This window comes from Bactrocera oleae, chromosome 4, assembly GCF_042242935.1.
Source record: "Bactrocera oleae isolate idBacOlea1 chromosome 4, idBacOlea1, whole genome shotgun sequence".
NCBI classification, from domain to species: Eukaryota; Metazoa; Arthropoda; class Insecta; order Diptera; family Tephritidae; genus Bactrocera; species Bactrocera oleae.
The window spans coordinates 63,294,057-63,321,233 of record NC_091538.1 but is presented as its reverse complement, the minus strand read 5'-3'; the positions used below and the strand labels follow the sequence as shown (position 1 = coordinate 63,321,233).

General features: G+C 33.5%; 1 protein-coding gene across 2 annotated transcripts in view; it reads right to left on the bottom strand.

The window, feature by feature from the left end:
• Positions 1 to 27,177, bottom strand: part of robo1 (roundabout 1) — a 328,848-nt gene that overhangs the window by 183,486 nt on the left and 118,185 nt on the right. The window contains exon 2 of one of the 2 annotated variants that reach the window (XM_070108281.1): positions 22,442 to 23,399. In XM_070108281.1, the coding sequence (XP_069964382.1) occupies positions 22,442 to 22,757 (316 nt within the window). In that variant the 5' untranslated portion in view covers positions 22,758 to 23,399. The remainder of the gene's footprint in view (positions 1 to 22,441; positions 23,400 to 27,177) is intronic. The other variant, XM_014248079.3, reaches the window with a different exon arrangement.

Genomic DNA, 27,177 nt, shown 5'->3' with positions numbered 1-27,177 from the left:
ATGGACGCCAAGCTAAGCAGTGAAGTGGACGAACGACTCAAGGCATAACTGTTATTTTCAAGAGACACGGGCGTAAGGAGTGCAGCTGCAACAGACTGCAATGGACATTTTTCTATTTGCTCGCTTGAGCGATTCTTCTGCTGCATGAATGACAGCGTGGCAGTGTGAGCAGTTGTGTCGGCCAGCCAGTCGGTCAGCCGGCCCATCTCAACTTCCATGCCGCAGTCGATTTGTTATTGTTGCACACACTTCTCGTTTTACAAGTTACAGATTAAGCATTGGCTGCAAGGATTAATTGCTGCAGCGGACATTTCAATTAATTTCTCTGCAACTCTCTAATTGAATGTGAAAGCAGTGATGAAGAATTTCGATATCTTCGAGAAAAAAAGCTGAAAGATATTCCAGATGGTAATGGAGCAGCCACAACTTCACTGACAGGTAAGTGGTGTAGTACGGGTGAGTGGAAGCGAAGAATACGAAATTAATTGTCAATCACATGTTAGTTAGCAGCTTAGAATATTTTTTTTTTATATTTGATTGTTGGAGAACTTAGCAGGGAAAACAAAAATATATTGATTGGTTAAAGAGCTATAGTGTATTGCAAACAAAACTGTTTACAAACATTGAGGGAGGATATTTTTCCAGAACCAAATTTTTCGTCAAAAGACTGAGTTTGACAAAAACTTTCATAAAATAAAAATTATTTTTAAATTTTTTTTTGGTCCGAAAATATAGCCTTTTTTGAAGAAAATACGCCTTAAAAAGTTTTAGAAATATATTTTGCAAAAAATTTTTTTTTTCAAATTGAGCAATATGGATATCCTGGTTGTTGTTACTAAAATACTACATTCCGTAATACAAACATGTAAATAGAGGAAAAATCTGTCGTACCTGTCGTACGTTATTAAGGCTGACGATGGTTCTATCAAAGGTGCATGACTTCCCGTACCAAAGCTATGTACCCTTCATAGATGCATTTTTTTATAGAAACTATATGTGTTTATGAACTATTTCGTGAAGAAAATTTGACAAGCAGAAAAGGTTTTCATATAAGATCTAGATTCTGATTGACCAGTTTGTATGGCAGCTATAAGCTATAACGGTCCGATCAGAACAATGCCTTCGGAGATTATAGCGTTGTCTTGGGCAATAATCTGTACGACATTTCGTGAATATATCTTGTCAAATAAAAAGTAACGAACATGTCTAAATCGATTCAGTACGTCACGCTGATCGTTTATATATGGTATATGTTTTATAAGATCTACAACGTGTTCGACTGGGTATTACAAACTAAGTGGCTAACTTCATATAACATATTTAGAATATAAAATATATATATTGCAAATAAGGATTCATTTCCTCAACGATTAGTTTTGTAGCAAGTAGAACAAAGCGTGATTTTCTTAACTTGATTGTTTTAAAAGTGATGCACATCAGCCATTTTTTGTACTTTAAGGTAGTTAGTTCGGTAGTTATTGTGTCGCTAAGCTTTAGTGCCACATATATGTATACAATTCAGAATCCTTAGCATTTATTACAAATATTGCCTCCCTAATGGCAATTTATTAAATGATTTGTTCCTACATACCCTCACTTAAATCATTTTGTTATTATTTAATTTTTTGTATTTAACTTTTGTTAGATAAGAACCAACTGTAAAAACATTTATGCTGCAGCATTCCAATTGCCATTCGATATGGTGAGCACTTTGTTGAACTTGAAGCCATTTGCGGCGCCGCTTTGGCAAAACGGAAACACCTGCTAGCATTTTTACTCACATTTTAAACACTTTCCACAACAACAACAATAACAACTGTGTCAACAAAAGCATGTGGCAAAGTGTTGACAGCGTGTAGCACGGACTAGAAAAATATATACAGAAACGAGTATGGTATATTCTTAGTGGCATAGTAGCATGAAAGTGTGCTGTGGCAAAAGCGCTGCTGAAACAATTTTGCTGCCACACTTTCATTGTCAACAACAGTTTGAATTTATACCGGCCGCTATATGTGGTTAGATTGTTTTCAATTAAGAAATAAAACAATGAGAAACTGTAACATAAACAAAAGGGAGAATAGTAAATGAAAAACATACACACATATATGTATATTGTATATGTATATATATATATATATGTATGTGTGTGTGTAGAATTAAATGTTGCGGACGCAGCACTTTGAACTTGGTATTGTTTTCAATTAAAATAAGCGTCGCTCGTAAGTGCACAAAATATAATACAAAAAAAAACAACAACAATAAAACAACAACAAGAGCTATGCATTTACCATAAGCCCAACTTAAACAACTGTCAACACATACAAGTATTGCAATTAATTTAAATGTAATGAATGCACGAGCGGGCGACGTTGCAAGGGCGCAAAGCTGTATGCCACAAGCGGTGTAAAGACAGTAAAACGTAATGTAGAAGAATGAGAAAGTGGTGCCTAAGCTTTGTAGCCCCCTGTCTGGCTATGCATGCGTGAATATGTTCATTTGATTGAGTATGTTGCACGTCGCCTTTAATTATAATAATTTCGCTGTTATTGCAACAAAAATGACACACAAAAAAAATTGCATCATTATCGAGTTATCGCTACAAAGTGCAATCGAGCATTAACTTTTTGCTTCAATTAACCAGCCGCGGGGCAATGCAACACATGTGAGATGGTCATACGACGGCAAGTCCATGTTTCACATATACATATGTATATGCCTTGTGTATGAATAATTGTATGTGCCTGCAAAGCAATAAAACAATCAAATCGCAAATCACAAATGTGTTTTTTGTTTGTGCAGCAAGTTTTCGCACACGTGTGTGCTTGTGTTGGTGTGTGGTAACATTATGATAGGCTTCGGCTCGAGTTGTGCATTGCGGCACGTATACAAAAGCTGTTAAGTGCACGCATGTCGTAGCTGTTTTGACAGCTGTCAATGGTGACAGTATGAAGTTCACGTACGCGTATAACTAACGATTTATTAGGAATGCAGAAATATGAGCAGGTAGCGTAATAATGCGTGTGTGTGTGTTAGATTTTTATTACTCCAGTGTCATAGATACATTGCGTGTACAGCTGTGTTTAGTTTGCAGCGCTTTCTGAGAAAGACATTTTTCTATATTTTTCACATTAATTCTATATTGCTTTGCTTGTTAATTTAATTAGTACTCCTCATAAATTGCAATACCTTCTGGACATAATTTTTTTACTGTTATTGGTACTTTTTTAATTTCTTGATTTATTATTATTTTTTATATAATTCAATAAATTACGACTACCACAATTACAGCACATACATTTCTCTTCTTCTATCACTTATTGCTATCATTTCCCTCATCTTCGTCTACTAATTGGTATTTTCTCCGCTTCTTTCCTTTTAAAATATTTTTCATAAATTTTCCAATATTTCTTTTCTTCTTCCATCCCTTTACTTTTTTCTAAATTTTATATAATTTTTTAATTCAATCTAATTTGCTTTGCGTCACTTCACTGCCAACACATTTAATTGAATCAACTCAGTCACATTTAATTGGCGATCTCTAATAATTCAATTATAAAATGGCAATCAATTATGTGATTTCTCACTCTTTTCTTGGATGTGGTTGCAAAGCAAGATTTTATTTATTTAAATGGTAATATTTTGAATTGAAATAGATTTAATTGGAAGAAGAAATTTTTCAGTTTAAAAATTATTTATAGAATATTTCACTTAGCTGCTGAAGAAATGATTTCGAAATTTAGATGCTTGAGAAAAGAGTTGAAAAATTAAACAAAAATAATTATTAGAATATGAAGTGGTATATTATATACTGTAAAATAGCCGCATATAGAGGATAAACATATACGGATATGAAATGAGCGTTTTCTTATGAAAATAAAATAATAATTTTGAATGAGAAAGAAAAATAAATTATTTAAAGTATTGAGCATTGCTTTTTACACTTTCTACACCTTTCTGGAAATTTGTGTATACCATGCCAATAGAAATATTCGCATTTTGAAGCAAACCAAACAGACACCCACTATTCGACTTCTGTATAGGAATCGAAGTGCTGCTCAGCCAATGCGTGTTCTATCAATGAAAAGAAATGATAGTTGGAAGGTGTCAAATCTGGTGAATACGACGGGTGGAGTAGCAGCCTCCAGCCAAGTACTTTGATTGTATCCTGCGCCGATTTTGCTTTGTGTGCTGGTACATTTTCGTGTAACAAATTCACTTTGCTGTGTCTTCTGACCCATTCTGGTCGTTTTTCGATAAATCTATGATTCGAATTGGTTATTTGCTGCCTGTAACAATTAGTATTAACAGTTTCACCATGGTTTATTAAAAATAAGGGACGAATATATTTGCTAACTTCTGAAACATTTTTACAACCTTTTTAAGATAAAAATTAGTAAGAAGTAATTAAAATATTTTGCAAATAGTTCAATTGTATATGTTTAATAAACAAGTAATATAAAAAACAAGAAAACATCTGTCTGTAAAAAAGTGATAATTTTTAAATTAAGTAATGCTTAGAACAAATTCGAAATTTCAATCAAACCAGTCGTACTTATCAATAAAATTATCTTATTTTAGTTGTTCAAAATATTTCAAATTTTTTATATGATCTCAACACTTAGTTCATGCACTCGGCCGAACTTATGCCTTAAATTCTTCAAAATATTGATTGTTCGCTCAAAATTATCTTGACAACGTGGAAAACAAAACAAATTTTCCACCTTCATCAATCATTCAAAAATGTTGATAACTTTTGGGTAGCTGTCTTGCAGATTTATAATTGATGCAGTGTCTGCTCCAAGTTGCCATATTATTCAGAGGGATATTTAAGAAACTGTAAGCACGTTTTTACAGGGAAATATTATTATTTTTAATAAAGTTAAGTTTATATCTACCTATATTTTTATGTATGCCTAAAACTTCATAAAATTATGGAGTTTTGTTATACTAATATGGAAACACAGTATAGTTAGAATTCTTTGGAGAATCAATGTATAGCTCTTAAACCCTTTGAATTTTACTCTATTTGTTTTCGTTTGGTTTTTTTTTTTGTTTTACTTAACAACAAATTTTAAAAGTTTATGTCACGTTAAGCATTCAAAAACATATTCCCCCCCCCCTCCTAATAAATTTATTTTTGACCCTTAATTTTCTTCAACATATTTTGAACGCTCCTAATCATCTTCAAACTGTCAAACTAAATGATCGATAAGTGGGTAACAAGCATGCTTAATTCGATTCAATGTTAACAACTCATTTAAAAGTTGAGTTGCAAACCAAAAAAAAAACACAAAAAATTAACAAAACACATTACATATTTCATATATACTTACACACTATGTAGATATGTATATTAAATTAAAGAACATGTGTAGCAACATGATGAGAAGCATGCCTACGAACAGTTGTAAAATTAAGTGATAACTGCTTCTTGCCGAAATGGAAACCCATAACAGTTTGAGAAAGCATTAAAAACAGCAACAACACATTTCAACAATTGGCAAGCGATTGTTTCGTTGAAAACTTCCTACGAATGCGAAGAAGATGGATTTGTTGCAAGCACTTGTGGATGATACACAACTTAATATGTAGTAGAAGCGCCGCTGCGAACTCAATTTACTCATACTCTCGTAACATGTTGCTACAGAGTGTAATAGTTTTGTTCACCTAACAGTTGTTTGTATCACCTAAAACTAATCGAGTTAGATACAGGGTTATATATACATGTATAAATGATCAGGATGAAGAGACGAGTTGAAACCTGGGAGACTGTCTGTCCGTCCGTCCGTGCAAGCTTGAGTAAAAATTGAGATATATTTATGAAACTTGGTAAACATGTTTCTTGGTATCGTAAGACGGTTGGTATTGCAGATGGGCGTAATCGAACCACTGCCACGGCCACAAAACGACAATAGTCGAAAACGTATTAAGTGCCACAACTATGCCGCAAATTAAGATACAGAACTAAAATTTTGTATAACGAATCGCTTTAAGGAGAGGCACCTGAAAATCCTAAAATAGTGGGCGTGGTCCATATTTGCACAGGATAAGTATTTTCAACCCTTCTTCCGATGGTGTGAAAATAGGTGATATCGAATGATAACCCCGCCCACTTCCAACATAACAGTTTGGTTAAAAACACTTCAAACAACATTTTTTAATATAAAGTTTTCCTAACAACTGAAGGTATTTTATCTGCTTTGATCCTTGCAAGTTGCAAGAGTATAAAATGTTCGGTTATACCGGAACTAAGTCTTCCCTTACTTGTTTACTGTACAAGTTGTTAGCTGCCAAAGCGGTTTGATTGATTTGTTGAAATTTGAATGAGCCAACAAAACTTTTTAAAACAGCAACAAAAAAAATTGCAAAAAAAAATATTTTATTTTTAGCTACTGGGGAATTACTATGCCATATCTTAAGCCCAGCATCTAGAAATATACGTTAGAATTGAAGCAAAGAATGGGCACAGTACAGCACAATATCAGCCTTAAGGTCTGTCACACACAACCGCCCGCATAAATTGTGACATAACGTGTGATTTAACAGTTGTACCAACGACACATAACCGACAACCGTTACTATTATCCGTTTTGTAATATGTGTCTTTATGCCTTCATTGTCACTTTATCAACGCGCATGCGCGGATACACACTTCCACCGTCGCGCACGAATGCACACAGCGCTTAAGCAACAACAATGACGAAGTGCCCTATTTGCTCGTTTTTCGGCACACTCTTGACTTGAGGCGATTTTGATAGCGATACGGTGCAACATACGACCTTTTGACAGCTGTCACTTGCATTACTTTATTTTCAAAGTGGACTGCTGCTTTCGGGTCTACCACAGTGTTACGGGTATTGCACACAAGGTGACAAGTTAAAGTTGTAGCGTCCTAAAGTAGGGCTTTTTGTCAAATGATTTAAGGCAGGTGTGAGTAGTAGACCTGCATTAATATAAGGAAGTACAATTTTATGCTGACTCATTGCCCTTAAAACGACATTGGAAAGCAATAGAACACAGACATTTTTATTGCAATGACTTAGAAATCTACAGTCTTCTTTAGGGTGACAAAATATTTGTCTTCTTCTGGGGAGCCTGAATTCAGCAGCTTCTTCTGTACTCTGCAGGACTAGGCACTTATTATGTTACATGCCCGCTGCGTCTCATAATTTTTGAGCACATTATGACACTATTTGAGTCTTCCTTGGGACCGAAAGTAGTTTTAAGGGGCTTGAACTTGCTAAGTTGTAACATCAAAGTCCATTTAAAATGCGCGCGAAAGCAACAACCGTTTTTATGTTCGTAGGAAGTTTGAAGATGAAGGTCGTGAACACATCAAAAACTTGCCTTATGCGATTCGACCATCCAACTTCGTTAATGCCAATCACATCGAAAAAGTTAAAGAAGCACTGCTTTAAAATCGTAGTGTTGACATCAGAGAGATGACAGAGGATCTCAACATCTCTTATGGATTGACTCAACATTGTTTGGGTAATGTTTTGAGTATTAAGCGTGTCAAGGCTAGACTTGTACCAAAACTACAAAGTAGCTGAAGACCCTACATTCATTAGACGCATCAGAACTGGCGACAATACGTTGGTTTACAAATATGACGTAGAAACTGTCAAACAATCTAACGAATGGCGTACCAAAACTTAGCCAGAACCAATGAAACCAAAACCCGCTGAAGATCCTGTAGACCATCTCAGCCGAGGCCCATAGCAGAAATGTGGGAAAATTAATTAAGCGATGACATGCTTGTGTATTCTATAAATGAGCTTAATTTGTGAAAATATATGTTTTTTTTTTGTCAACCCTGGTCAAATTTACATACATAACCTCAAAATAGTGTAAACAGTATTAAAAAGAGTAAATAATTCAGTTTTGAATTTAAAAATTGCAAAAGTAGATTTTGTTTTTTTTGGCGTCTAATAAAAAAAGGCTCCCAGACTTACCTATAGCCAATTTAACTCCACCCACGCTTGGTGTTATTTACTTTTTGTACAACACTTTTTTTCTGTAAAATTTCATAACACGCTCACCAAATTTCACGCTTCGTTGAATTTAACGATGGCAGTTAGCGCAAAGCAGAAATAGAAAAACTAACTGTAAATTGCTACCGGTGTTACGCTTTTAAAGCGTTCGCCTATGACACTCTTTAACTGCCACCCCATTTTATTTTCAACTGTTTTCCCAATTTTTCCCTCAAATCCACACGACGGCAGTTTCATTTCATTGCATCAGCGTATTTACCCGGCAAAGCGTGAAATTATTAAAACATTCATGCAGCTTAACACCCGAATTTGCTTAACACCCATGTACAAGTAGTGCGCGCTTGCAAGCCGTGAGCGGCAACATCATCAACACCAACAACAACATCACCATCATCATCAGCAGCAGCAACTCAATTGAAGCGTGTAAGAGTATGAGTGGCTCAGCGGCTCAGCGACATAAAGCAAGTAGGTAAATACAAGGTTTGATATATATATATATATATATATATATATATATATTTGTGTGTTGCATCTGCACACTTAATATTGCCAATTGGGGCGTGCAGTATGACATGCTGTTTGTTGTTTTTTGGTTTTTCGTCACCACATATATTTCACACACACACAACTTTACATATGTGTGCGAATTTTTTCTGCTGTTTTATATTGAAAATAACCAAAAATGTGTTTGCCACATAAAATTGGCGTTTACATTCATTTCCACATAAATATGCATATTTTCGTAAGTGAAATAAATAACTCTGTTGGTATTTGCTGGTAAAAATATCAAAAATATTTGCCAGGCAACGCTCAGCAAAAGCATACAATTTTATTTTACTCTAGCTATTTTTTTTTTCAGAAACGGTAGTCAACTTTTTGCTGCCTCAAAAGCCAACAAAGAATGTGTGTGTGTGTGGCAAGGTGACGATAGTGTTGTGTAGCAACAGCGTTGGCGTTGGCGGTACCGGCGACTATTAAATTGACAGCTTACTTATACGAGTTTGCTAGTGCTGTTATACCCAGCGAGCCAAATGAGTGTTAATAAGAGGGTATAAAAAGATTTATTTCTTGATTTTGTTTGAAAGCTTGAACGCCTTTGTAAGTGGCAAATGTCTAAATATTAAACTCTAAAAGACCTATATGGTTTTCGTCTTGATGAACTTAGGTGTAAAATGAACTCAAAGCTCTTGGAAAGATTAGCTCAGAATAAGTACCATCAGACTGCGAATTAAGAACAACTAAATAAATTTAGCAGAGTGGCTTCTGAATCTCAACTCACAAGGATATTCCTGACCAACTGCTTCTTCCATAGGGAAAGTGAGGCCTACGGATGTCATTACTACTATTGAAAAGATTTTAGCTACAATAGTTTAATAAAAAGATAGAAATTTTACTCTCCGTGGATATAACGTACCATATCAGAAACCTTAAAATTGCTACCTGTATATAATATAACCAAATATACCCGAAATAAAAGAGTAATTTTCAAAACTTTTATATTATATATAAAAAATCTTAGCTTTAACCTCAATAGGCCTACATTATGCGATTGTCTTAAGCCTAATTTTATTTTCGTGAATTCGTTCTCTCAAACTGATAATTCATTTTCAGCTATAACGCTAACAGCATCTTCAATAAATGAAGTCAGAATACTGCATAAAGTACAAAATACTCACTATTGTGACGCCAGCAAAACAGCTGATTCTGTCAAAATACAGAGCACCATTTATAGTCTGAATGATCAACAAAACTTTCTATAAGCTCTCAATCATCGCTGTTTCATTCACATTTTTCCTGCTTATGTGTATACCTATATATAGACTATAAAGAAAAGTACATATTTAAATATCATTTTTGCAATGCTATCGATTTCACTTCGTTGACTGTTTGATGATTTTTGCATATTTGCCATGTCAGATTGCAATGCCACACCGGTTGGTAAATCCTCTTTATGCCGCGTGTCATATCAAGCATATGAGTGTGTGATGAAGTGGCTGATATACTGAAAAAATTACACAGTATTGTATAAACTTACATTCAGTGGCAAATAGTTTTTTATTACATTACTCGTATATGTTACCGACGGTAGCGCTTTTTTTTAATGTTTGAGTGGTTAATATGAGACTGAAATGAAAGCTTATCAAATTTCTATAAAAAAAAGAGAGAAAAAAATATTTCAATGCGGGGATAAAAAAGTTATAATGCCAAGAGTTAAGGATTGACATGGAAAATACGAGTATTGATAGCTTTCGGAAAAAAATGTTGTGTGCTTTATAGAATGAAAAATACACGTAATATATGCAAAATAGTGAAAGGATTCATAGACGAATGTGTCATTGAAACCCGCAATAAACGTCATGTTGACGGCTAATTTTATTCCGCTAATTTTATTGGCATGACAAGAATACCAATGTTAGAAGAAATACTACATGTGTATGAATTTATATTAGCTATATGTATATGTAGCGACTATATGTATATAAAGCCGCATATGAAACCATTGCGGCTTTAGTATGCTCATATGCTGCTATTATATAATGTAATTGAATTCAGTCAGAAAGTGATATTGGTAATGTAATAAAAAGCGTCGATAACATAATAATCAGTTTAGGTACTACTAGAAGCTTATCAGCTTACGTGAAAAAAGCTTCGCAAATGCTTACTAACCTCAAATAACTAAATGTGTAAGACGAAAGCCTCGATAGAATTTAGATTTGTTTATGTTAAAATAAAGTAGACTGTTAGTTAAGAATGACCAGTATGAAATAAATTTATAGAACATGCGCTTTTTGGCAGAATCTCAGTATTAGAGTTGAAAAAATGTATATACAATCTCAAGTTGAAGCAATTGATAAAATATCTTATGTTTCCAGTTAAGAAAGGTTTTTAGTAAACAAAAATCGGTATGTACTTATAATATATACTTGTACAATTTTTTTGTGAACCAGTGCACACAAGTTCAACAGACTAACTAGTTGACACTTATGTCTACCACGTAGAAGCCATGGTAGTTGGTAGTCAAGTGTCTGTCATTGCATTTACATGCCTGATTTGTTATGCTCGTCCAGTTTAACGAGTTGTTAGTCAGCAGGACAGCATGCTGAGACAGGAAGTCACATTTTAAAGAGAACGTACATATGAGTCCCTATACTACATATCTATGTATAAGTAAATAATAATGTATGCGAGTGTACAATCTCAGCGCTACCTCAAGCACGAATTTCGCAACTGAAATTGCAATTTCAAGTGCAATAAATTCATATTCAAGACATATTACAACTAAAACGAGCGTAAAAATGAAAATGTCAGTCAATCAAGCAGACAGCAAGTGGACAGACAACAGCAAAGCTACAAACATATTTACACCTAATACAAGCACTGCATGTGAAGGCGTGGATTGCCACGCAGTGTGCTGATTGCTTCAGTTATAGTGTGGCGCAGCAGGCGCCTCAGCGGAGTCGCATGCCTCACCAAATATAATGTATAAATATATGTGTGTTTGTGGAAACTCGAAAACTAGCAAATTTCCCAGCTGCTTATGAACTAAGTCACAGCTGTGATACGTTGTCCGCCGATTGCCGCTGTGCTCTCGCTCAATGAATGGACGACAGTTGTTCTAGTGCAGTCTGTGTCTTGATGTAAGTAAGAATTTCATTATGGGGCGGACATGTGCGAGCTGTTGGGAATTTATTTGCATAACTTATTGAGCAGTTCAAAGTCAAGGATAAGCCAACCAGCAAAGGCTGCAATGCAGTTTGCTCGTTTTTATTAAATTTTTGCTTTCTTTTTATTTTTTTTATTTTTTTTCAACATTTATATGCGCATATCTTACTATTTTCTCCTCTTCAGCCTTTACTTGCCACAAATTTGAAATTCGTTCAATTTGATTTTTGGTTTGTTTCCCTTACACACAATAATTCAGCTTTCAACACATTTTATTGCCACTTTACTGTGTCTGATAAGGATCGAAATTTTCTACATATATGAGAAAGCCATAAATTTGTGTCTTTAGTAATTTGAAACTTAAAGCTTTTAACACTTGCTTCGATTATTGAAGTGCGCATTTGGTTGTTGTTATTTATGTTTGTGTCTGCTTTGTGTTCGAAGATTTTCGTCGCGACATCGAAGTATCATTCTTTAGTAGGCATTTGCAGGCTGAGTAATATGTATATTTTGAATCACAGTGAAAGCGATATTCTGGGAAAATAACAATTATGATAAAAAACCGCGCATAAGATACTGAGAAAGAAAAATTTATGGAACCACTTTAAATTTATCCGAAATTTAAAATATTTAATTCCGTTTCGTGGATTCTGCTAGTTACACATTATGGATGCTATTTTTCACAAATTTTTCAAGACATTTTATGAATCTGTATGATAAAATTATTTTTTCGCTATCGTTTTTATGCATTTAAATAAACAGTGCTAACGTGTCTTAACACTAAAAATAAAATAAATTTAACGTATCTCGCTAAACGATATATGAAAAATAAACTTCGTCCTTTTCTATTTTTTTTTTTGATAAAATTATATATTTAAGAGACACATATCGAAAGTATCTTAGTCAATATTTCACATTACTAAAATTCTAAACTGAATAAATTTTTTTGCATAATTTTTCAAAATTTCCCTATCCCGAAATTTCGGGATTAACTAACTTGACTAATTATGAGCATTTATTCACATAAGAAGTAGTTTCTAAGCAATACGAATATATTGTGCATATTTCTACATATAAAAGTAATTGCAATAAAAATTGTGCTTTTCGAAATATTATTTAAAGAAAAAAATGGATGTTCAGGCAGATTTGCGATAAAATATTTCGCGTATAGACCTATCCATTTACCATATAAAATATTTAAAAAAAAAAATTCAATAAATAGTTAATAATTCTTAATAAATTTTGATTTGAGTTAGTGCCTTGGAATTCAATATTAGAAAAAATTAAAGAAATTTGTAAATATATACATATATACACATACATATATACCTTTTTTAATTTTAATTTTAAAAATAATATAAATTAATTAAGTATAATTTCAAAATCCCGAGATCCCGATACATAAATTCTTCATAATTTTTTTTTTTTTTAAATGACCGAAAGCTGTATAAATATACATGTATATATAAACGGTTACAAAAATTAAGTATAATTTCGGGATCTCGTAATTCCCATTTATTTTCGGGATTTTATTACATACAAATTTTGCGTTTTTAACAGAATATATATTTTTTTCAATTTAAAAAATAATGTTTTGACGTTTGAAAAAACAGTTTAATTTGGAAATATGTACATATGTATATGCATTGTGAGCAAAACTTTTGTTTAGCACTATCATCTTACTATTTCACCTATAAAAAATTTTTTATTGCTTTCTTGCACACCCATTTTTATCTCTTAACCCGTTCCGTTATTTATTGCATTATTATTTCTATTTTACGGTTTACTAAATATTCTCAACTATTAACATTGTTATATATACGATACGCATTTTTTACGACCCGAAAAAATGGGTACATAACAATTACAAGCCTTTTTCGTAGTGCTCTAAGCCACACAATAGATACATAACTACATGTGTACGCACCGCTCTATCTTTTTATTAACATCAGCTTTTTACACCCATTTTATGAGAATTTGCTTTTACCATGCCATGCTCATAACCACTCGCTTCATAAATATGTGTACAACGTACTTGAATTCCAACTATCTTTTGTGAGAGAACATATCAGCACTTGCTAATAGAAAGCTCTCATGTGTGGAAACTAATAAATTTCACTTTTATAAAAGTATTTTATTATCAAAAGTTATAAGAAAGAATAAGAAAAAATAAAATAAACGAAATAAGAGCCAAAAACCACAAAAAAAAACTTTTCTGCAGCCTAAATTCGACAGACAGGCTGTTTAGTTGGTGGCGCTGCTGCCAGCATTGCCAGCTGCGCAGGAGCCACATTATTTCCGGCCTGTCAAACCGAAACGACTCCAAATACGACAACTGGCTGCTGCTTCTAAATTTTCATTATCAACTCATATATTATAGTTTCTGACATATTTCCGCCACCATGCCACACGCGCCGACGGCAGCTTAGTACATACAGACATGCATAACTGTTCGTGAATTGTAGCAGTTTTTCTTGTTTAAATTTTTGCCCCAACTAGAAATGCTTTGGCAACTTTTTGCAACATATTTTCCTTCTTGAAAATAGTTATTAATACAAATGTTGTTATAGTTGTGGACACCCCACCGCCACCCTCACTAGCTGTGTGAAGAGTAACGGGAAACCACGGCTAGACAGGATGACTGCCTCCCTGTTAAAATATGCTGCCACTGGCCTTCAATGGCAGGCGCTTTTTATTTACGGCATTGACTCTCATAGTGTTGCCGGCGAGCGTTTGTAGTCGGAGACAGTGTCGGAGTTCAGGCGCATAAAAAAGTCCTTCGAGTCATAAGTTATTTAAGTTATGCATGTGTGTTGATTTATAGCGACGATCCCATAGTTTCTTGCATATAAATATATTTGCATACATACATGCATATGTCTTTAAGTGGTTGTATGTATAATAGGAGTTTCCCAGCCCCAAAAAGCACAACGGAGTAACGTGTCTCTGCAACATGAGCTTCTAGCATTCAACTAAGCTTGTCCTTTTTGCTAGTCCAACCAACACTAATAAAAACAATAACAACAACAACCATAACAGCATCCACAAATTTATGCTACTCAAGCGCTCTCGCCTCTTCAACTCTTAACCTTCTTTGCGGCACATAAATATCTTTGCACAAACACATATAGACATACATATATGTTGCATATATTATTGCATAAATGAAAACTTATGACTAGCAAATAGCTTGGACCCGCACACGCACAGCCACACAAATGTCTAAAAGTATGTGTCTTTGTGTGTAGATAGTTGAATTATCAAAAGTTGCCTGCACATATTGCCTTCCTTCGTGTAGTGCGTCCGCTCATTGCCGCTGTCAGCGTCAGGCGTTTGTAACTGCTGCCACTTTAATAGCATCGGAGTGTCAGACTTGGCAATTTGGTCGCCTTTGAAATAGTCACACATGCAAATGTTGAATTTTACTAATTTTTGAGTGAATATTTATGCAACATAAACATTTTAGGTGGATCTTCAGGAGATTAAACTCTACGGATAGTACGGAGAATTTTGAGGAGTACATAAATCTCCTGCCGGTGCTAAATTTGAGGATGTGGGTATATATACTAAAGTGAACCTTTTTTGTATGACGTCATATTAGCTTCTCATGAGAGCGAGCTGTCAAATAACTGCCCGTTATATTTATATGAAAATGTTTTTTATTTAAGAAGATATCTTCACGATATCTTCGAAATTCACCATGAATTACTTTCTACGGCAGTACTACAGTATAATCGCTGAAGAAATTGTTGAAATCGGGCCACTATAGCATATAGCTGTCATAAAAACTGAACGATCGAAATCAAGCGCTTGTATGGAAAAGTTTTTCATTTGACAATGCAACGCTGCAATCTCTAAAGAAATTTTGTTTTATTTTACTTTACAAAAGTCTAAAATACATTTCTTGCTCCCACCACCCTCCAACTGATCACTGGGTATATATATTAGTAAAAAAAAAAAAACTATACCAAATAAGAATTTATGTTTTTGCATATGCGAGTGAGTATTTTGCTTGAAGTACTTGGTTGCATTTTTCGGCAACACCGTTATAAATTTTACTCTAGAGCTCTTTCGTTTAACTTGCAGCCAGCCAGCCAGACACTTTTATTAGTTGTTACTATTGTGGGAGCTGCTTACTATATTTTGGCATACACACACACACATACACACATACAAGTACAAGTATGCGCATTTATAATATTTTATACTTTTACAACTTCATTTTCAGTGCAATTTTTATGCTGCAACACGTAATTTTTTTGATCGTCTGAATTACGTCTGACTGCCAGAATAAGTTATTTCGCTATGCACACATATGACAGTGCTTTCAAAAGTGTTTTTTATTTTCCTTTATTTAAAAAGCACATTTATAGCACTTTTTTGCGACCAACAACAAATACAACTAATAGTTTTTCAGTTTTTAGTTGGCGCAGAAGTGCACTAAAGTGTGTAAAATTGTTGTTGCTTTCTACTTTTTATGAAGTTGTTGTTGTGTTTTTTTGTTTTTTGTTGCAGTTGAAGGTGCTTTTTCCGACGACTTTGGCGCTTTCGTTGCACAAATGGAAATTTATACTTCAACATACATATGTGTATGAATGTATGTGATATGTACATAAGTTTGTAAATAAGAGTTTTCCACCGAATATATGACTTTTTCGACTTAAGTATGTGTGGGTGCATATGTTTCATTTATAAACCTGATATATTTAAATATAATTCTGCACACGCTCGCTAGCCGCTTGTGTGCTTCACATATGTTGCCATGTGCACATGTGCGTGTGTGTGTATGTATGTATGTTCGAAAGTATGTTGCCTTCTTCCAGCCAGCAGTTTCGAAAGTATTTTGTCGCCTATTAACGCATTAAGCTGCAGAAGTTCTTAAGTTAAATTTACTGGCTGTCTCACTTTTTGTTGCACGAAAAAGTTAGTCTCAAGTTAAACTCTTCGCAATTTTGTGCATTAAATTTGGACGAAAACTTAATTTGTTGTATTTATGAAAATAAGTGGATTTGCAGTTGAAGAAGATTAAGCAGACATTTTTATTTAATTAAAACTTAAGGGTGAATTATTATGTGTTGAAGTTAGTTAGCTGTGTGACTAATGTGTTGCATGATAGTGTTAGAGGTTAAAAAAAAGGGAATTAATTTTTAAATTTTTGTTACATTTATTATACAATATTATATGCCATCATGTTGCTAAAGATTATAATAGTTTTGTTCACCTAACGGTTGTTTTTCAATTTCAAAACCAAGATGTTAGGGAAAGAGCCAGTATAAAAATTTGATTCTGGGCGCGCCTACATTAAGTGAAATGCTTTATCTCAGAAACTCATATCATAGACTGTGAAAATGGGCGAAATCGGAAAACTACGCTTACATTCTATATATCAAACTTATAAATTCCATCTAAGTTTTTATACCCTGAACAGGGTATATTAAGTTTGCCACGAAGTTTGTAACACCAAGAAGGAAACGTCGGAGACCTTATAAAATATATACACAAATGATCAGCAAGCTGAACTGAATTGATTTAGCCATGTCCGTCCGTCTGTCCGTCTGTATTATTTAAGACAATAGTGTAATCTCTGAAGAAATTGGAAAACTTTTTTATTTGACGAGGCATCTTCACGAAATTGATCAGAATCATGTTATTGTAAGGAACCTTTTATAACTGTGAAGGGTATTGCGGTTGCACCGAAGCTAACGTTTTTGTTTTTTTCACTTTATGTTCAAGTTATCAGAGTAAAACTTTAGACAAATATACTATAATATATTCAAAGACCAAGACACCAAATATGTGGAACCTAAAGGATATGACTGATTTTTTACTGAAAATATCGACCAAATTGAGAGTTCTTGTATTGAAATTCGGGGATAATGTTTTTGTGATGACAGCACCCTTGTGCCAAAAATGGTTAAAATCGGGTCAATACTTCCCTTAGCGCCCATATACCTAATATAAATATTTTCGAACTTCCGCTTGACTCCTATCGGTTAATATGTAATTAATCTCAATGAAATTCAGAAATAATCTATTTTAAATAATAGTGAATTTATTGCCTGTACGAAGGGAGCTTTACATATAATTCGAAAGGAGACTGCCACAGCGGTAATTGCCTGACAGCTGAGGGTCCTGTTGGAGCATTCTCGGGCTTCCGCCGATTTTAGTATGCTTCAAATTTTTTTGTTATATTTGTGGATCCTTTTTCGAGCATTGTCGGTTCTCTCCAGTTTTTAGTGTAATTAAGTGTTTACTAGTAAACGATACCTATTTTTGGCTATACTGTGAATATTAGCATATGATAAATTTTAGTTCTCTTCGGTTTTATTTTGTTCACAGCTGAACTTTTTTCGCATTAATTATTTTTTGACCGCCACATACAATTTATGTATAGAGATATTTATAAGATACTTTTATTGCATCTTTTGTTGCTTTTACTTCAATAAAGAATTTTAGGGATATGAAAACACTTAGTAACTTAGATACAAGGCAAACTAAATAAGTAGAAATATATGTAAATGATGCTTATCAAAATGGAGTACGTTCACATGAGCATCCAACTGCTTAGCAGACTGCGGCAGTAAGCGTAGCATTTAAAAGGTAACTTTTAAGTAAGTGGCGTTCTGCTTATTGATATCTCTAGAAAATGTGCAAATATATATATGGACTTTTATATATATATATATACAAATATATTTATTAGACTTTATTTATTATTGTCTTTGCATGTCTGTTTGTTTGTTTGCTGTGTTTCTAGCTGCCCTCACACTCTTGTTACAGCTCTCCTATCCATTCATAAGCGCGCTAAGTCTTTTTTCACCTCTGTTTTTATTTGACTGACTCTTGGTGTCACATCCGATCTTTCTATGAGTGAATTATTCATATCAGCAATTCGACATATGGCACCTCCAAACACATCTGTGACTGTTGTTTTTATCATTAAACATATGTGTATATACATATGTATTAGAAGCATACATGCAATATTTGCCTCAGCTCATTAAGCAGCATTCTAGGCACCAATATTAAATGAAGGCGCTACTTATATACACAAATGTATGTGTATGTATTACTATATTTCTATATTTTCCTCTTTGGCTGCCTAATGCTATGTTGCTTGCCTGCCTACTTAGCCGCTTGACTGTGCAATCGTCACATTACACAGTAGTGATAAAAAATAAGAATTCTACTGCCACTAAAACACCTCTACTTGCCACAAACCTACTACATATACTTTATATACGTGCTACTGTTAGTATTTCGCTCACATGCGCTTCGGCCCTTCTGTTGGCATTTTTTCTTCTTATTTCTTCAGCGCGACTCCGACGTGTGTCCAAATGTAGAAATATCCATAAATTTGTAAATGTTGACAGGTCACCAGGGGACACCGCAGAGACAACGCGCAAGCGTACATATGTAAGTAGAATGCTTGCAACACCGTCAAGCAAGCATCAATATGTATGCTGCTGCCACTCGCCAGCCGAAAAATAAGAAATAAACGCGTCAGACGACAACAAAGTCTACGGCGACGACACGTCAGATACAATCAGCGATAAGTTGCGACGTTGTGGCCTTTACACACATTTCTTTCTACGACTTGCTGTGCCGCCGGACGTGTCTTCTACCACTTTATTTACAATTCAGTTTCGATTTTTTTCGATTTTGGCAGTCGAAGTTGCCTCAAGCTGTGTTAGTTCGGCTTTTGTTTGGCGCTCAATACGCATAGTACATACGTATATAGAGACTCAAACGCACATAAATGTATATGCATTTATTTGAATTTTATCAGCATCAACGCACGCATACATTTTGTCGTTTCTCTACATTTGCTATTGTTGTTCAAAGTAATTTGCTTCAAATATGTATATGTGTATGTTTGCGTTTGTTGGCATTGTTTTGCATATCGCATACAGTTGCCGTTGACAAAACGGGCCAATTAACAAAGACAAGCTGCGGCTGAATGCGCACACACCGACGAATTGGGTCAGAGGTACTGAGGGCGCCTTTTGTTGCATACATTTTTTTTCTCCCTTTTTGTATGACTGTCGATTTAGTGATATATTATTGTGATTTCTACATATATGATTTTCAAACTTTATTATGTGCTTTTGTTTAAATGATTGTCGGTATTTTTAACGACATAATAAAGACTGGCGATTGAAAGAATGGAAAAGGTAGTTGACGCTATCAGTGCTTTCCGTTGCGAAAGCTCATAGACAATTGCTATCACAATAGCTCATCTACATATGGACAAATCTATTATTTGTAAAATGCTTTGCTAATGATGCGACAAAGTGCTTTCGATGATGCCGAACAAAGGCACAGACAGTCGTAAAGTTTATTTATCTTGTCAAATTTTGACTACATAAAAAAATTCATAATTTTAAAGTAAATAAAGTTATAAAAAACTTAAGCATACTGCTTAAACAACTCAAAATATAAATATTTTTAATATGTGGCAACTCTATATAAAACTTTATCTGATTACTATTAAAACCTGCATGAAAAATTATATGCACAAATTGTTCAGTAACAAAATATTATTGAAAATTTTAAATTTTTACTTACATTAATTTGTGGCAACCCTATGAAAAATTTTTCTAATTTAAGTTTGCTTCAAGATCTTCATTTACAAGGCATTATTATAAATTTTAAATTTTTACTTACAAATTTGTGGCAACCCTATGAAAAATTTTTCTGATTTAAGTTTGCTTCTTAATACCTGTTTAGAAAGTTTAAATCACTAGTTCTCCATAGACCAAATATTATTATAAATTGTTAATTTTTGTTTAATATGTGGCAACCCCCCCTGTAAAAATTTATCTCACTCAAGTTTGCTTTTTTATGCCAGCTTATAAAATAAGAACTCTCCAACCAAAATAAAAAATTTTAAAATTTTCAAGAAAATCAATAATTTACAAAACATATGGCAACCTTTTGTAAATAATAGTTTGTTAAATGTTTTTTATCAAGAGCTTTAACCAAATTTTTATATAAATTGTTGATATTTAATAAGTAGAGAAGTTTAAACCAATATTATGCACATGGCAACCCTGCGCTACCATATATTTAAGTTTACAACATATCTATTAAACTAATTCGAGCCATTGAGACCTCAAACTGCCCTTGAAAATCAAGTTGTATACATTGTAAATTTTTATTTCATACAACATGAAAAGCAGTATGGTTTCCTTAAAAATTTGGCACCTCTTTTGCAATTCATTTAAAATTTATAAAAAAAAAATAAATTAGTTTTTCATTAAAGATTTTATGTAAGTATCTGATTTCGTAAGATTTTGTATACTTATTACGAAAATCTCAGCAAACTTATGTGGCAACCCCTTGCAGAATTATTGAAACTATGCAATCATCTTTTTAAGAATGAATTTGTAACATTCCAAACACTTATTTGTATTTTGTAAGTAAATGCGCATATACACCAATGTATTTTCATTAAAAATATGTGGCCACCACTAAAATTAGTTAATATTAAATAAGTTAAAAAAATTTATAGATAAGCAGAAATATTTTATTTCACTGTCATTAAAAGCATTTTTTGTTTGGTATCATGCATGATTGAAATATGTGGCAACTATCATCAAGTAGTGTTTAAGTATACTTATGAGTTGTCATTAATTTTTTTGCAACTATTGGGAAGTCGAAATATTTACTGCATTTTTGTACACTAGCTGTTTAAATTTTAACCGGACTGGTCCATGTAAACTGTGTTCACAAATCTAATTGACAAAAATAAAATTCTCCTAGATTGGTACAAACTTTTTTATGTTCGTGTCAAGTTTAATCTCCACATGTCAACTGTTATGTGTTTGTTTACGACGCGAAAAGTTTGTTTAGCGATCAGAGTCATAGCAAAGGATCTCAATATATCATATGGATTGACTCAGCATATTTTGATTAATGTTTTGGGTTTGAAGCGGGTCAATGCTAAACTAAAGTATCTGTAAACCGGAATATTATGCAGACACGTTGTCGAGTAGTGGTCGCAACAGAAATGGTTGACAACATAGCCCTTTTACTGGCAACGAAACGTGAGTTTATGATTGTGACTTCGAAACTGGCCAACAATCTAGCGAATGGTTCTCCAAAATTGAGCCGAAACCGAAGAAACCCAAAATTCGGAAGTACAGATCATCCCAGTCGAGGCTTATAACAAGTTTTTGGAAAATGCTATCAAGCGTTGCCGTTCTTGTATTGGCTCAGAAGCCTATTTTGAAGATGATTGTAAAGATTTGTATTAAAATACTTGATAGTGTCTTTTTTTTTTTGTGTCAGCTCGGGTCAAATTTGATTAGATGGTATTATGTCTGATGGATTTTTCAATCAGATCTAATGGATTATTTCTTTATCGTGTTGAAATTGCATAAAAGGTATATGAGGAGAGGTTCTCATAGAGATTTTAAAGAAAGACCATAGATTATAGCATTATATTGAATAATTCTAGGTCAGGATCTAATTTGGATTATATTTTATCCAAACTGATGGAATAACATGACATTGCTGATGATTTTTTGATTCAGCTTGAATATTTCATAAAGCTTGACAAAGGGAAGATATAGAATAAGAGTTGAAAGTATGCGAATTAGAAAACCAACTATAAGGTTACATTAAACGAAATTCTTGGTGATCCTACTCTCCCACATAAAAAATAATCATTCATCAAAGACAAAAATAACTGCAAACTAAATTAGCTACTTAACACCGCACTCCATACAAAATAACGGTAGCCGTATATAAATTCAATTAAAACTCGCATAGCCACTTACCTTCAACGCCAACGTCAAGCGCTAACAACAATGCCAGCCAAAGTGTTGCATGAAAGAGTAATCCTGGTTGTGCTTCGCGGACTCCGCTGTAAAGCCGACGCTGCCAGGCGCTACCAAGTGGCAGGGCTGACGACGTGCTGCCGCTGTTGCGTGACATGTTTATAGCACGATAGCGCTTTTGGCCAACAACTGCAACAACAGCAGTGGCATTGTGTGCACTTTTATTGCTGCTGTTGCACCGACTGTGCCTTTGATTTCTATTTGTGTTTGTTTTTGTATTTGCCATTTTCAATTTCAATTTCGATTTCGATTTCATGCTGCCGCGACCACAACAAGAATCAATGGCCAACCGAGCGACCGCACGAACGAACGTACCACAGCGTAAGATGTGGCACGTTGCAACTATGCTCGATAGCTAGTAGCTTAAGTAGCTCAAGAACGCCGAACTTGAACTTGCATTGTGGCAGGCAGGGTGCACGTTTGGTTGCGCGAGACGCGATATGCGATTGCAACGGTTGCACTTTATTCTTATTTGATTGTGCTTCTTTTGAACTCGCGTTTATTTTCGTTTTTTTCTTGTTGTTGTTTTTTCGACTCGACTTTCTTCTCGTAATATTTCACTTTTATTCAAAATACACTGTTCAGTTTTATTTTATTTTCGTTTTTTTTTTTTTGTTTTCACTGTTGCACGATTGTTTTGCGTGCTCTTAGCGGTGACTATAAAAATCGTGCCGCATAAAATGAAGTGTGCGCATATGTGTGTGTGTGTGAGCGAGCGAATTGCTGGTATTACACAACAATCAAGCACTCTACTTCTATATGTGTGTGTGTGTGTTTGGGTTCGTATAACCGGCGACGTGCTGCGACCCCTAAAATCAGCGACAAACTGTGCCGCGTCTCTGCCTCTTAGACTCTTTGCTCCTACGCGGAAAATGCTTCAAAATTCATGTGGCAGCTACTGAAAGAAAGAGAGAGATAGAAAGTGAGAGCGGTAGAGGGGAAAATGGAATTTGTTGAATTTTCGCGCGTTAAACTAGCATGAGCGAACCTTGCACTTGATGTGGCAAGGACGTGCATGCTGCATGTTGCAGCGTATGGATGCGACAGCAGCACATAGAGGTTGAAAAATTACGAGACGACAAGGTTACGTGCAACGTACGCGAGACGACGCGAGGCGAAAAAAAAAATAAAAATAAATTAAATAAAAGTTTCAAAAGCAAGTATATAACGGTTATTTTTTGCGCTTTCTTCAAAGTGCTTGCGCCATAAATTTGCGCCAGTTAAAATTTTTATGAGCGTCTTGATACTTTCAGCTCAATTTATCACTACGTACTTTATTGCTTGTTGTGTTGCATGCCACATATTTACATTTATGTGTCACTGTTTGTGCCCCAACACTTGACTTTTGTTCGATTTTATGCTTGCAGTTATATAATAAAAATATTTCTAGTTACATGGTGTCTTTGTGGAGTATGTTGCAAGCATGTTGCATGATATTTGTTGACTATTATTTATGTTTATGATATTTTTATTTATACATTTCTATTTTGTTTTTATTTTGATCGTTCACTATCTTACAGCACACGGCGGTGAAGTTTTGTGTGCACTGTCCTTGCTGCTTGCTGTTGTATGTCCTTACAGCAGGCGAGTCGCAAGTGGACGTGCCGACATTTTCACTTAAGCATCCTACAAGTGCGATTGCGGACTTCCTCCTTGCTTGGCTTCAATATCCTGCAGCTTTCTTTGGTGTAGTGTGTCCTGGAGTGCACTTCGCTTGGGCGTTCATATCCTGCTACTGCTGAGGTTACTGCTGCTGATGATGCTTATGCAACTGTAAATAAAAATTTGAGAAGCGGAAAAGTTCAAGTTAGAAATTGTAAACAACTTTTTGATAAGTTTTTGTGTAGCATTTCTTTGTATCGTTTATGTGCTTCGCTTTTATAGTTGTTGTAAGTTTTTGTCTTTTCGTTGTCTTCGTCTTGTCTGTGGAGAATTTGTTTCTTGTTCTGTCCGGTTCGCCGGCTTTTTATCATAAAGTTCTGAGAAATTATGGCAAATAAGTTATGAGACATGGATGTTGCCGCTTGGTTGGCTTAGCTTGTTAGAAGATAAGAGGCGTAGACTTTAAAGGGATGGTACAATAATGGGTTTTGAACCACCGAGTAATGAAAGTGGGATTTATGGCGTGGAGAAATTGTTGAAAATATATTTAATTTATTATGATATGGGCATATATTAAATACAACACACAGAAAACACTTATACATTTCTTTTTTTGGTTTATATCGAAAATATTTTGAACCACCTTTATAATTTGTAATAATTGATATTATTTTCTACAAAATATATTCTTTTTTTTTCATTTTTAAACAACATTTAATACGACATTATGGATAATTAAAAAAAAAATTGTGAAAATTAGTAAAAATTTTAAGGAATTTATTTTTCATATTTTGAGACACATAAGAATTTTTAAAATACTATGTATGAAAAAACAAAAAAAAATTATATATAAAAAAAATGTAAAATTAGTATCAAAAAATTTAACTAATTTATTTTATATTTTGTTTATTTAAAAACTTTTTTAATATGTAAGAATTAAAAAAAAAATGCTGTTTAATTTTTATGTTACAATTATTAATCAAAATAATTAAAAACTTGTAAACATTTTCAATTAATTTTTTTTTAGAGTTTTTTAACTCATTTCCAATTTTGAATAGTAAATATAAGTAAAAATAAATGAAAGTCAGTAAAAAATTCAAATAATTTATTATATAAATATTTTTTTTAAATTAATTTTAATTTTAGGGTAATAAATATTCAAAAAAATGTAGGCATTGGTAAAAAATTTTAAATAATTTATTTAAATATATATATTTTTAATTAATATTAATTTTCAAAATTAGTAAAAAATTTCATATAATTTATTTTATATTTTTTGGGGCATTTAGGAATTTTTTAAATACGCAAAATACTTGAGTCAAAAAAATAGTTTTAATGTTTGCATAATAAATATAAAAAAAACAAAATTTTTAATTGTTTAGTTTTTTTTTTTTTAAGCAACCCACTTCTTCACACTATTGTACCCACCACTGCGTAACGCGTAATCCGTTTGTGCAGCTTTCATTTTGACTCAAGCCAATTCGATTGGAAATAATTGCTGCGACAAATTAATTTTCGTAGCACACTTGCTATTTTCCACAACGCAAAAGCGAAAACAAGATATCAAAGAGCAATGAGGACAACAGTGCCGTTATAAAGAGAGCAGAAATTAATAGTTTTTCTAATATGCCTTTGGCTGAAAATCATTAAATTACACATTTCGCTTTTGACCGCACTTTCCACTTCATTAACCGCATTGGATAGCTATAATATGCGCGCTGCTCAAAATTAACTAACCATTAGTCGGCGGTAGAATTAATTACAAGGGACGGGCAGACGGCGGCTATCTGATGTTATGACACGATCTAAACATAAATATGCCTTTTATTCTAATAAAAATATTTTTTCAATCAAAATATCCAATAAATATGTTTATGTTAGTAATTGTAGCATACTTTCAGGCGGAGTTTGTTATTGAAGCATACTTCAGTTTATTTGTTAATTATAAGTTTTAAAATTTAAAGCACTGTTGTTAATTTGTTAGCATTAAGTAGTTGAAGAGTTCGCACAATTGTTTGAAATCATAATGATTTTTAAAGGACTGAAAGTTCGGAGCTTTTAAAATATAAATAAATGTTGGCAGCGCACAAAAGTAGGCTTACAATGAAATAAATTAGTCAAGTACACGCTGTGTAGTGGTTTATTTTTTCGTTTTTTTTTTTTTGCGAGTTAATTGGAATATGTACATGCATTGTTAGTAATTTTTCATCCAGCGAAATGCTGAAAATACAGTTTCCTCTCGCTTATTCAAGTGAGTGTGTCAAATGTGAAAACTGAAGGTATTAAATATGGTTCATTATAAATTTCATTATCTAAACATATATATGCAAATCACTCTGCACGGAATGAGAGGAAACATTTTATATATGTACAATGGACTTAATAGATGTTAGAAGTACACATTATTTATTTAATATACTCATTATACTAAAAATTTTGTGTTAATTATTAGTACTCAGAAAAGAGTAAAATAGTAGTATTTCTTTTTGAAAAAAAACACAGCTTAGTGTTGCCTTAAAGTACTCACTGCTCGTCACTCTCAGATAATATTACAAATTTAACAATACAGCTACACCATTTTTGCTATTCTCAATATAAAAGAAAAATTGCAATATGGATGAATAGTCTGGATGTCTTTTAAATACACTCAGAATATATGAAAAAGTAAAATTTATTTTTTTAAGTCCATTCCCACATGTTGAGCTCTTCTTATAGTCAATGTATTATTTGAAGAATACTAGAGATCAAAAATAATCCGGACTGGTCCATATAAACTACGCGGGCAAGCCGAATCGCAATGTTTTTTTTTTTAGTATAGACTTTTTTATGTTCACATGAAGTATGATTTCCAAATGTCAATTAGTGTGTGTGTTTGGCAGTCGTTTATTTACAACGCTAAAAGCTTGTCTGCCGAAAATCGAACAACAAATTTGCTGGAAATTTTGTGTCTCCAATGAAATCAGGTCTACAGAATCGTTGGAAATGTTGCCAAAATGTTTAGTGGTGTCAATTTTGTCACAAATATAAATATTTAAGTGGCACAAAGCATTCAGTCCAGATCGTAAAATCAGCGA